General features: G+C 48.0%; 1 protein-coding gene across 1 annotated transcript in view; it reads left to right on the forward strand.

Annotated features, from left to right (window-relative positions):
* The window catches only part of KLHL3 (kelch like family member 3), a 111,548-nt gene extending 104,177 nt beyond the window's left edge, over window positions 1-7,371 (forward strand). Inside the window, exon 15 of the mRNA XM_046665363.1 lies at window positions 2,773-7,371. Coding sequence (XP_046521319.1) covers window positions 2,773-2,801 — 29 coding nt within the window. The 3' untranslated portion in view covers window positions 2,802-7,371. The remainder of the gene's footprint in view (window positions 1-2,772) is intronic.
* The last annotated feature ends 5,771 nt before the right edge of the window (window positions 7,372-13,142 follow it).

A 13,142-nucleotide genomic window follows, 5' to 3' on the forward strand; every position in this document is an offset into this window, starting at 1 on the left:
GCGGAGCGCATGAACTTAACTACTGGGCCATGGGGCCAGCCCCTAAATTGAAATGTTTATAGTTATTTTCGATGCTTTCCTTCCCTTTGTCTTTTATGTTATAATTAAGTGTTTACTGACCTATTCTGATATAGATCTGCAATCTTCTGATTCTGTCTATTTATCTCCTTGCTCAAGGTTTTATAAACCTTTGCCTTTTTGTTACAGGTAGGAGGGCTTCCTTCATTGTTTCTTGTAACGCAGGTCTAGTGATGGTGAACTCCCTCAGCTTTTGTTTATCTGGGAAAGCTTTTATTTCTCCATCATATCTGAAGGATAGTTTCACTGGATATTCTTGGCTGAAAGTTTTTGTCTTTCAGTATTTTGAATATATCGTTCCATTCTCTCCTAGCCTGTAAGGTTTCTGCTGAGAAATCCTCAGAAAGCCAGATAAGGATTTCTTTGTAGGTTTTCTTCTTCTCCCTTGCTGCCATTAATACTTTTTCTTTATCGTTGGCTTTTGCCAGTTTTAATAGTCTATGCTTTGGAGAAGGTCTTTTTGCATCTGTGTAATTAGGGGTTCTACTGGCTTTATGTGCTTGTAACTCCAGCTCCTTCCCCAGGTTTGGGAAGTTCTCAGCTATTATTTCTTTGAACAAGCTCTTTGCTCTCCTTTCTCCCTCTGGAATACCTATAATCCTTATGTTGCTTTTCCTAATTGAGTTGAATGTCTCTCAAAGAATTTCTTCATTTAAAAAAAAATCTTATTTCTCTTTCCTCCACCTGAAGCATTTCTAGATTTCTATACTCTAAATCACTAATTCTGTTCTTCCATAGAATCTGCTCTATTTTTTACGGATTCTAGATTATTTTTTATCTAATTCATTGTCTTCTTCATCTCCAGAGTTTGTTTGTAATTTTTTTTTTAAGAGTTTCAATCTCTTTGGTGAAATATTCCTTCTGCTCATTAATTTTATTCCTGAGCTCGTTGAACTGTCTTCCTGAGTTTCCTTGTAACTTGTTGAGTTTCTTTATGATAACTGTTTTGAATTCTCTGTCATTTAGATTGTAAATTTCTGTGAGTTCAGGATTGGTTTCTGGAAACTTGTCATTTTCCTTCTGCTCTGAAGTGTTACTGTAGCCTTCATGGAGTTTGATGAAGTGGTCCTTTGCTGCTTCATTTGTGGTAGTATGAAGTTGCAGATTCCACCTCCCACTGCTGGAGGGTGGGCAGGAGCTGTGTTTTCTGATCTCACTTCATCTGCTGGAAGTTGTGCTGGTAGGGCTGTTCTGCGTTCCCCTGGACTGGCTGCAGCTGCTCTGCAGGTTGTGCTCATGTGGGCAGGGCCTCTGCACTGGGCAGGTGGGTTGGGCATCATAGGTGGGGCCTCTGTGCTCAGCAGGGGGCTGGCTGAGCTGCTGGGTGCCAGGCGGGAGGGGCAGTCATGCAGGGGCTGAGCTGCCACTCAGTGGGCCCCTCAGGCTGCTGTGCTCCACAAGTGGGGTGCCTTCTGAGTAGGTGGGGAGCCTTCTTGCCTGCGCTGCACTAAAGGTGGGGGGCACCCATGTTGGGGCTGAGCTGCCACTTGGTGGGTCCCTCAGGCTGCTGTGCTCCACGAGTGGCATGCCTTCTGAGTGAGTGGGATGCCTTCTTGTCTGTGCTGCACTAAGGCCAAGAGGTGCCCATGTCGGGGCTGACCCACCACTCAGTGGGTTCCTCAGGCTGCTGTCTCCATGGGTGGGGGTGCCTTCTGAGCAGGCAGGGCACCTTCTTGCCTGTGCTGCACTGGGGTGAGGGGCACTCACACGGTGGCTAAGCCACCACCGATTGGTGCAGAGCAATCCTGTGGATGGGCTGCAACTCTGCAAGCAATTGCACAGGCAGAGCTTTCCCTGCCTCCTCCTACAGTTGTGCACAGCTGCTGTGTAAGGACCCACAAACTGGCTCACTGCCCCTGGGGTTGGGAAGGGTGCAGTTACTTAGTTCTACTGCCTCCCAAGGATCCAGTCTACCCACCTTCAGACGTATAGCTATGTGGGCCTCTCGGAAGTCCTGTTGTGCTGTGCGGGGAGTCCTCTGCTGGTTAATGATTGTCCATTTAGGTGTAACTTAAAGGGGAGAGACTGAGAGAACAACTCACTCCACTGTGATGCTGACATCGCTCCTCTGGAGTGTTTATCCAAGTATAGAATTTAGCACCGGAGGGTTCTTTCAGTTAGATGACGTTGAATATTATGGGAACTGAACCTAAAGAGATAAATGGACTTGTCTGAGGCCACAGTGCAGCTTGACTGGTGGCAGAAGTAAGATGGGAATTCAGTTTTTCTTACTTCCATGAAGTCAGTCCACTGTTCTTTCCAGTTCGTTTTAGTGTCTTCTAAAAGTAGACGTGAATAACTCATCACTTTCTCTGAAAATGATACAAATGCAGAGCTGTGGAGCTCCCTCTGGGTTTTCACTGAGGGTGCTGAGCGTCGTTAAGCTGAGTGCTGGGGTTGGGAAGGGGAGTGGTTACAATACGAGGTGAGTCCATGTGATGATGTGGGGTGAGACACTAACCTGGTGTTGAAGGGCTATGTTCATGGGCTCACATATCTTGTGGGGGACTTGGCTGTTCGAGTGAGAAACAGCCATCTGCTGGCAGCCTGAGTCCAGAGGCCCTTCAATATTTGGATACAAATTGTGCCCATTTCCCTTGGCCGTGGCTTGGGCTGTCTTGGATTCATGAACTCCTTGGGACTCTGAATAACTGGAGAAGCTAAGATGATAACTTTCTCCCCCTTTCATCGTAGGTGTTGCTGTAATTCACAAGCCCTTGTGACCCCAACTCCCACTGCCAGGATGTGGAGGAAGGGAGGGGTGCTGCCTGTGACTCAGAACAGTGGGACCACGACTGCTGGATGCCACTCGCTGCAAGAGTCTGCAGTGGAGCGAGAGCCACCCTCCTCTGACTTGGCAGAGTGGCGAGCTGGTGGAACACCGGTGACCCATCTCCTGCTCCCTGAGGTGTTTTGGCCTCTGCCCTGAGCAGTGGGCTCCTGATAGCTCCAGGTGGCACCTTTGGGCTTTTTTGTGTTTCTACAGGGACAGTGTGTGTATATGTGTGTTTGTGGGTGTGTGTGTGTGTGTGTCTGTGCGTAGAACATGGTGTTTCACTGAGTTGGGGGTGTGTGAAAATCTACTGGATTTCTTTACTACTGATCCTTCCCCTATGCTAAAAATCGAATCACAGAAACCTCTCTTCTGGATTTGCCCATTGGGCCCCCGAGACTACTAAAGCTGCTGTCTGCTGGAGGTCATGCTGGACAGCGAATGTCCAGAAATAACTAGCTAGAGGGGCAGTGCTTTGACCATGCCCACACACTGGCCTGACTACTGGCGCTGTCTGCAGAGGAGCTGGCATGCTCAGAGCTGCACCGTGTTCTTTGTGCGTCAGAACTAGGAGCAAAGTGTCCCCAACTCCCCTGCCAGGTGCTTTTCCTTGGGCTCTCCTCTGGGAAGCAGAAGAGAGCTGCCCAGTCTTTAGGCCACTGGTCTTTGATGTCATGGATTCCAGGTTTGGGAGATTTTGTGTCTTTCAGCAGGAAAACTAGCTTTTCATAGAAGCCATGACTAACACACTGGAGAAAAAGATATACATGAAAAACAAAAACAAAACCCAAAGTCTCTGCCCATAATCATCTCAGAGAGGATCCTACCTCTGGGTTTCCCGGGATAGGACAGTCCCCATTTACACTTATAGTCCAAGCTTAATTATTCACAGCATCCCATTTTACCCTCGAAAGTGTTCTGGTTCAAAGGATGAGTAAAAGGTCACCCTACCTCCAAATCCAAAGCTGGGTTTGTCTCTGCATTGGATGGGGTCATGTGTGATTTGGATGGACATGGATGCCTTCAAAGGAGTATGCTTGCTGGGGCTGGCCCTCAGCGCTTTGTGATGATGGTCATGTCTGTCTGATATCCTTTCCTTGTGCTCTCCCCCATTCCAGGGCATGTACCCTCTCTCCAACCCTCTGAACACCTGCCTCCTCCTTGCTTCCCCTGTTAGGGGAGGAGATGGTGGTAGGCCTTGGATGTGTGATCTCTCTGAGGGGTACTTGCATTTTAAGAGAGGAGCTTGATGAGAGCTTTGCTAATTCACAGGTAAAATTATTAATGACAGAACTTCAAGCATCTGGAGGCGGGTATTCGAGGGCACATGGAGTCATTTGTATTTTAAAAAAATAACCTTAAAGCTGTGCTCTTTCTAAACTAGCAAGTTGCTTATGTTGGAATTTCTGGCATAAGGAGGGGAAGTCTTGTGTCTCGAGAACAGTCCTCCCACTTTGGGGGCTGGGGTTTGACCCTCCATGATGCCAAGGTCCACCTGCAGGGAGGTGGGGGCCTTTATAGACCCTGATGTTGAACTTTTGACACAATTGGGCTACTTCAAAGCAGATATTGCAGGAGATTAGTGTTCCCCCACCCCACTGCCACGACCCCAACCAAAACCCAGGACCCTCCCTGGCTAGTCGGCCACTTCGTGTATTTACTGTATGTTTATTGTGCACTAAACACTCAACTCTCCTGAAGAGGGAACTTCTCCTTCTGATGTTGAGCAGCTGTTATTTCAGCGAGACATCTGGAGAGCACCAAGGCACCCAGAATTTTTAGTAACCTTGGGAAGAGACTAAAATATCCAGCTTCGGTGGAGCTGGAAGAAATGTCTCCAAAGGAATCAGCCATGCTTTTAGTTGGGTGCTCTGTCTCACCCAGCACTGGGGATGCCTGTGTTTTCAGAGCTCTGCCTGGCTCTGGATCGGAGGCTGATGGAATGAGCTTTTTGTTCCAAATGTTCTTCCTCCCTCTCTGAGGAAGGTTTGGGACTTTGTTTTGGTGAGTGTGTGTGGATGGTGGGGATGAGGTTGGGGGCTGGGGCCTGATGTGTGTTATTTGCACAACACCTGATTTCAGGTGAAAGGTGAATTCCCCATCCCCTCCCCAGCCCCTGGGAGCTGGGCTTTCATGCTTGTGTTGGGGAGGCTACGGTTTGTGTGTCATTGTCCCAGAAAGGGTCCCTTCCCTGAAAGCTAGCCAGCTATGTTTTCTGCTTTTGAATTTTTGCTATTGGTTCCACCTCACATCTCCCTTCCCAGGAGGCACTGCCCCTGCCGTAGTGCTGCTGAGGCCATGTTCATTTCATCCTCGTGTGTCCTTTCTCATGGGGACTAGAACACTGGTACGTCATCACCAAAAAGCCAATCTGTTCAGCTGCCCACAGATGCCATCCAAAACCTGCTGTCTCTTTATCACCTGGTACGATTCTCTCCACAGTGGACACAACAGACTTACTTTCAAGTCTGTGCTGGCCACGTGGTAGGTGAACCCCCAGTGCCCCCCATTCAGGTGGCCACAACTGCTTGTGAATGCAGCTTTGCCAGTGGTGTATCTGAAATCTGATCACAGTGATGAAATGGAATTTGGTCCAAGGTTACAAGCAGCTTAGACACCACTTGGATACTGATTTGGACGACATAGAAGTCAGACTCTGAATTCCAAAGTTATTTCTCATAAGTACCCAATGGCATCTCTCCATCTAAAAAGTTGCAGTATTATGCAAATGAAAGTGACCTCATTTTCTGCTATGCAATAAGAATACTTAATTCTCTTTCATGACAAACCAGTTGCAATATCCCCTAAGATGCTTTTTGAGCTGTCTTACTTTGATATCTGTTGTGTAAAGTTTATATATTCCTGAGCCAGATCCTTTCAAAGATTGCCTTTTTATAAAATTGAAGCTATAGCTTTCAGGCTAAAATTTTAATGTAGATATTTTTATAAGATAATTTTTCAAGATATTTGAATTGCTTTTTATTGTCCATGATAATGAAATGTTGTGTTCTATATGTCATTCACTCTCAAACATACTTCACGCCTTTAGCTGTCTTCCCTTTGTTTCTCACCCTCCAAAAACTGATTTTTCAGTAGCTCCAGATAGACAAGTCTCTTTGACTCTCTGACTTCTTTCTTGCACCATATTCAAGGGAGATTGCTGAATTTAAAAACACAATCACTAATGTTTCTTGAATTGCTTAGGGACTAATGTTAAGCTTGACTCAGCACTTACGCATCTAGATTGCCCGTCCACTTTATTGGGAGTCTGCTTTCCACAGGGGTGAGGCTAGTTGGCCCATCTCGTGGCAGCTCTCACTGCCTGGCACTGAGCCTGGCACGCCATGGTGTGGGGAAGCCCAGAGAAGGGCCTACTTGCCGCCCTATACTTCTAGTAGTTTCCTAGGTCCAGCAGACCAGTCCTCGTTCTCTTCTGTCCCCTTGTTCTTCTGAAGCTTCCAACAGCTTAAGGCCTTTGCTGCTGGATGACATGTCTTTTGGAGGCATATTGTCTGTGAACTTTAAAAGAGGGGTCACTCCTCACGACCCCCTAAGAATGTGTTAAGCATATGCTTTGCAGATGCTCATACTACACTTGTAACTTGTTTCTTGAGCTGTGTCTACACTCCAGGCTCTATTTTGTGTACTTATGTATCACTAGCCTCGTTTAAAAAAAATCTTTATTTTTATTATTATTGGGACAGGTGCCATTTGAATTGCCTCCATGCTCTCCCTTTGCACCTTGTTGGATCAAGTTGGGAGGTTGAATGAACTCATATTCCAGTTAGCTGGAATTTTTAAGGCTCTGTTTGCCTGGAGAAGAAAGGAGGTTGGAATGTAATTTTTTTTAAGTGTTTGCACTACTTAGAGTCCTAAGCCCCTCAAGTTCAGCTGTGCTGTGTATCTACTGACCAAGCAGGGGAGCCGGCAGCACTTCTGACATCTGGGAATGGAAGAGGCTTCTTCCGTGGTGGATAATCACAGCCTCGTAGCCCTTGTGCAGCCTTTGTCATGGGGTGCGGTGACTCGTGGATATGGTGTCAGCCGCGGCAGAAATGCATGGGTCTGTGGTGTTTGGAGAAATGAATTGCTCTAGTGCTTTGTTCTTGCCTTTGGTTTTGAGATTTCAAATTATTTTTCCCCTTTTTCAGTGGCAATAAAGGACCCTTGTTGGACTTCTTGTTTAACTTGTACATGATGTGTAAAATACTTTCTCCGAAAGAAAACTCAAGACACTTGAATGTGTATGTCTGTGTGGGTGCTCTGTCTGTGTGGTTGTCCACAGGCAGGCAGACTCGATCACTGATACCCCATACAACACATTGCATGGGTAAGGTCCTTGATCTGGTGTCCTCTGCTTGGATTTTAGGGACCGTATATCTTGTAAAAGAACACTTGTTACATGCTTGATCTGTTACAGTGATAGCTGAAGAAACAGTTCCTTGGATGTGTTATATTAACAGGAATTGTGTTCTAGTTTCCCATACTGTATGTTACTTTAATTTTAATAAAAGCCAAACTGTGAGAACCTTTCTAGGTATTTCATTTCTGTAGTCCAGCCTCTCACTATGCCTCAGACATGAAAAGGACAGACTTATTTCTGCTGTCTTCAAATTTTAAAATTTTCCCCTTAAGGTCGGCTGGGCAGGGTCTGGGTTCCTTTGGCCTCTGTTCTCTGGCCTCAGCACAGTGCCAGACCCACAAAAACCTTCTTCAGCGAGGCCCAGAGAGGCCAGTTCCTCCAGTACGTGTTCAGTGGTGTGGGCAGCTGCCCGGTGATCATTGTGAGGTGGGTGTACTGGTCTCTGGCATGGGGAGGAGGAGACAGAGATTCAGCGGTAAATAAACATTGATTTTAAAATGTTCATTATAAGACCTAGAGATTTTATAGTTTTTTTTAATGTTTTTATTATTAAATATATAAAATTTTATTAAATGTATACAACTATTTATTAAATGTTTATAAAATATCAACATATGAAATAGTAATAATAGTTAATGTTTATTGAGTACAGTCATGCGCTGCTTGACAACATTTCAGTTAGTGATGGACTGCGCACACGACAGCGGTCCCATAAGATGAGTACCAGACAGCCTGGTGTGTGGTAGGCTATACTATCTAGGTTTATGTAAGTACACACTATGATGTTCGCACAGCGACGAAGTCGCTTAACGATGCATTTCTCAGAACGTGCCCCTGTCATTAAGCGATGCGTGACTGTACTCACTATGTGCCGGGCACTTTTCTAAGGGCTTTACTTACATCAGCGCATTTAACCCTCATTGTGGTCTTCCAAGTTACTAGTATTATCTTCATTTTACAGATGAAGATATGAAATGCAGAGAGGTTAAATAACTTGCCTAAGGTAGCAATGCTACAAAGTGATGGAGCCAGATTATTGGTTGCCCTCCAGAGGCTGTGTCCTTAGTCCTCCATCACTCCAGCCATGAGGCGGTGATGAGGGGAGGAGGGCATGCTGAGGAGCACCAAGGAGAGGAAGGCACCAGGGGTCCCTGGGGAGTGCAAACATGGCTCAAGAAAATTACTGAAGCCCAACTTTTCAGGCCAGTTGGACCAACAATGTCCCCATCTTATATTGACGGTAGTCATATCATACCATGCGATGATAGTAGCAGTACCCAATATTGGTTGTTTACTTACTTTGTGCCAGACACCCGCTAAATGCCTTATAACTTGGCCTTTTATCCCCGTGACAACCTCCGACGGAGGTGGCATTGCCCCTTTGGAGGCCAGATGTCTCCTGTTGACTCACCCCTTTCTGGACTCCTCCTCTCGAGTACCTGTGGTCCCTGGGAGTCAGCTCTGAAGCTAAGCTGGGCCTCCCTGGGTGGGAGGTGAGCCTCTTATGAAGTGGGTCTGGGGTTTGCCGTGGCTGTGACTTCTCAAACCCGCTCCTTCAGGGACCTGGGCTCCTGCTCTGGTTAACACACTGGGCAGTCCCAGTCCCTTTCACCCTGTTCCAGGTGACAGATGGACAGCACAGAGGGGTCAGGCTCAGCTTCAAGCTGGAGAGACCCAGGGATGAGAGGGAGCCTCTTGGCCAGATCCCTCTCCACATTTGGAAAAGTAAATTTTGACCTCCAGGAGGATGAAGCCTGCTTGACTTACTCTGCATCCTTGGTGCCTAGCACTCAGTTGGCACTCAGGAAATATTTGTGGAGAAGAAAGAAAAGAATGTGAGGACTCAGGTGGCGGTGCCTTCACCTCCGCCACCTCCTCCCTCTCCCCTGGGCTGGCCTCCAGCTGTAGCCTCTGGTCTTTCACCCCATGTGGGTGAGTGGCGAGTGGGAGGGCTGGCGCCACTCGCCCTTTGCATCTCTAGAGCAGTTGGCCTTTTCAGAATGATGAGAGCAGGCTTCTTTGAGCCCCACAACAGTGGGCGGGCCTGTGGGCAGGAATTTGTGTCTCTCTGGGACAGAGGAGGCCCAGAGAGGTGAATCCATTTATTTTAGAGTCTGTTGAAAGTGAGCAGTGGAGCAGACCCAGATGGAAACTACTAGATCTTTTGACCCACAATTGAGTTTGAGAATCACCCTGAGAAGAGGGCTCAGGCTGCAACTGTTTCAATAACCATAGTAGCTAGCATTTATTGTGCATTTACTGTGTGCCAGGCCCTGTCCAGAGCTCTTTAATTCCAGTTAATCCACACAACGCCTCACACAGGTAGGTAATGCCCAATTCACAGGATCACAGGGGTTAATTAACTGGCCCACGGTCACACAGAGCCTTGAGAAGAGATGCAGCCCCCATCCTCCTATTGAAGCTGCTTGTCGAGTTGTGTCATCCTCAAATCCCAGAGGGCTGTACCCTATGGGCACATTCTGGAGCTAGGAGGTTGCAATGTCTGGCCCTCAAGGGCAGGTAGTGAGGCAGAGCCCAGAGCCAGGCTGGAGACCTGCTCTGCCGCCAACCTGCTGTGGGCTCGCTCACTCTGGGCCTGGCCACCGCCTCTGAGAGGGCCCTGGGGAGGGACTCATGAGCCAATGAGGGCTTATTGAGCACACACACCTTTCCCTCCCTTTGGCCCTGTTGGCCTGGTTTCCCCTTACCCAGGAAAAGTTCCAGCGTGAAATCATATTTGGTAGTTTTTCTACAGTTTACAAATAGGGTCTTTTGACCCTAAATAGCTAGTTTATTTTAATACAAAGTCTTCCATTTCTGTCTGCCTCATGTGGTTTTCACTGAGCAGTCTGCATTCCTCACTGGCTATCCTTTCTGCCCAGGCGGCTTTCCCATAATGCTCCATGTCAGGGCCCATGGGAAGGGGCACCTGGCTGGGACTTCAGACATGGTCAAATCCAGGCCCCGCATTTGCAGATGGGGAGGCTGGAGCTTGAAGCTGTGGAAAGGCAGCTGGCTGTTATTCATGGGCAGTTTCTAAGTGGGCTGTTAGTGCCTGCGGCAGAGCCAGGTCTCCCACGAGCCCAGTGAAGGCTCCAGGGCCCACGCCTGCCGGCCCGCACCTGAGGTTGCTATGGGGTTGAGGAAAGGCAGTGACTGAGGGTCACAACCCTTTCTGGGGTGAACAGAGAGGAGAGGTGTTCCTGTCATGGCAGTCCTGGTCTCTCAGAGACGCCTGTCCTGTGGTCACTCCAGCTTCGAAGGCTTCTCTAAGCTCCCAGGTGGCTAGAGGCCCTGACTCCTCCTCAGGTATTAGAGTCCTCAACTGATGGGGTGGAAGGAGGCCTTGTTCACGCCTGTGTGACCTGCAGGGCAGCCTTCTCCCTCTCTGGGCCTTAGTTCAGTTCCTCAGCTGTAAACTTAGGGCTCTTCTGTCCTTATAAGCATTTACGCTACTTGCCAGGTCCTGTTCTTTCTCCCAATTTACTGGTGAGGAGATGAGGCTCAGAGAGGCCAAGCCACAGTGGGGAGCTGGGTTCTGAACCCACATCTTCTGTGGAAGTGGTTTTGACCACGATGCCATGTGTGTTTTTAAGTTCTTAGGCCGCTTGGCCCCACCAGTGAACACACATGATAAAGATGGTTTATGGATCCCCTAGTTGTATGCTTTACAAGGACTGGAAAAGTCGGCTTTAGACCTCTTTCCTTCCCTTTGTTTTCTTCCCTTCCCATTCCCCGTTCCCAGGTGCCTCTAAGAGAGACCCCACTGTTTTTCCCAGTGTTGGAAATCTTTTATTTTCCCTTCACAGGATGTTCAACAAACACTTAGTTACTCATTCAACAAAAATACATTCAGCATCTATGTTCTACCTTGTGCCAGGTACTCGCGATGCAACTGCCAACAAAGCAGATGGTCCCTGTGGACAAGGAGGTTAGAGTTTTGTTAGGGACAGTGTTGGTAAACAGCAGGTATGGATGCTAGTGGGGGCTGGGGTGAGAGGGGAGAGAGAAACACACACACCCAGAGAGAGGGACAGACTCACAGGGACTGGGCAAAGGGTGTGAGATTCACACAGAGCAAGAGAGACAGAGAACAAGAGAAAGAGACTGAGGCACGCAGAGATGGGAACAGAGGGAGACGGAAACACAATGAGAAAGACACATACACACATGCACACACAGCCAGAGAAGAGACTCCGCTCAGACCGAAATACAGAGGCAGAGACCCAGAGAGAGAGAGAGAGAGAGAGAGAGAGAGAGAGCCAGAATCATTTCTTAAAGTGGCAGAATACAGGTCAGCCTCACACTTCAGGTAGGAGGCTTCCGAGTAAGGAGCCGTGGGTTCAAATGTGACTTCTGGTAAGGTGATGCTGTGGCTTTGAGCCAGTCTCTTCACCTCTCAGCATCAATGTCCTCAACTGTAAAATATGGATGCCAACATGGGTTTTGTGAGCTTGTGGAGAAGACAACATGAGAAGACCTTAAACCATAGAAGATAGCCACAGTAGGTCCCAGGGAGGCCAGGCTGGGCCAGGCCGAGCATCCTCTAGAATGAGAGACTGAGTCTCCTACAGTGACAGTGCTGAGAAGGCCCTGACTGCATGCAGGTCACCACGAGCCAGGAGTGCGAGTGGAGGGAAGAAAGACACAAGAAAGGAGACAAGCTCTCGGCCCCAGGGTCTTGTCTGGGCTGGGGAATTTAGCTGGGGTTTAATCTTTGGAGGAGGGCCCTCTGTGAAGCAATGTGGAAGGGGCCTGGTTTCACTTGGCAACCACTTGGCTTTTTTCTATTTGCACAACTGTGTTTAAATCCCTTTTGTTCCTCCATCCAATGGGTGGGCATGGGGGCACAATTCTCAGGGGCTTACTCCTGCTGTAGGAGTAGGGCATCTTCCCAGCTTCAACCCCATTGATTCCAGGGAATGTGGGGTTTAGTAGGCACATGTGTAACTATTTCTATTACTAAGGCATTTCAAATGTGGTTTGATTCTCAGAAAAGCCCAGCAAGGTAGCTAAGGCAGGTATTATTTGGTGCAGTATGTCTCTACGTATTGTGTACGGTGGTCACTTTCTCACTGCAGTGGGTGGTGCACATGAAACACTCTGCATGGTAACTGCACATAGTGGGTGATTTATTAGTGGTAGTGATTGTTACTCTCATCATTCCCTTGTACAGATGGAGAAATTGAGGCTAGAAAGAGGTTAAGCAATTCACTCAAATCCCCAGAGTCAGTAAGAGCTTGGACTCTATCACCCAGGATTGTGTTTGGCTCCACATGACAGCAAAATAACAGTGGCTTACCCAAAGAGTGGGTTATTTTGCTCACATAACCGTGAGTCTAGGTAGGCATTCCAGGGCTGGCACAGCAGTTCCATGATGTCACTGGGATCTCAGGTCCTTCTGTCTTTCTGCTCTTCCATCCTTAGCATGTTGCAAGATAGATGCTCCATATCTGCAAAAAGGCATGAAAAAGAAGGGAGGGGAAGGTGGAAGGGGCAGTGCCTGTGATGGGAAAGTAAAACCTTCCCAGAAATCCCTAGTAGAACGCCACTTACCTGTCTTGTGGTGCTTCTAGCTGCAAGGGAGTCAGGGGAGGTGGATACTTTTACCTGGGCATGTTGCTGTTCCAGATAAACTCAGAGTTCCACCTGGGAGAAGGAAGGGGAGAATGATGTTGGGTAAGCAACTAGTGATGTTGACCAGTCACAGCTCCTGTCAGCCTCCTGACTGCAAGCACCACGTGTCTCCGTCTCCACCAGTCAGCTTGGACTTTGCCTTCTTGGATCCAAAGTCTACACCCTTTTGGTCCATCACCTAGTATCTGCTGCTGCAGATGTTTTGGCTGGACACTGACTGTATGCAGGGCCCTTTGTCTGTGAGGGCTAATGATGCTCCCTGTGTGCCTGGCATTTGCTGAGCATACAGAG

The sequence above is a fragment of the Equus quagga genome, chromosome 7, assembly GCF_021613505.1.
Source record: "Equus quagga isolate Etosha38 chromosome 7, UCLA_HA_Equagga_1.0, whole genome shotgun sequence".
Classification (NCBI taxonomy): Eukaryota; Metazoa; Chordata; class Mammalia; order Perissodactyla; family Equidae; genus Equus; species Equus quagga.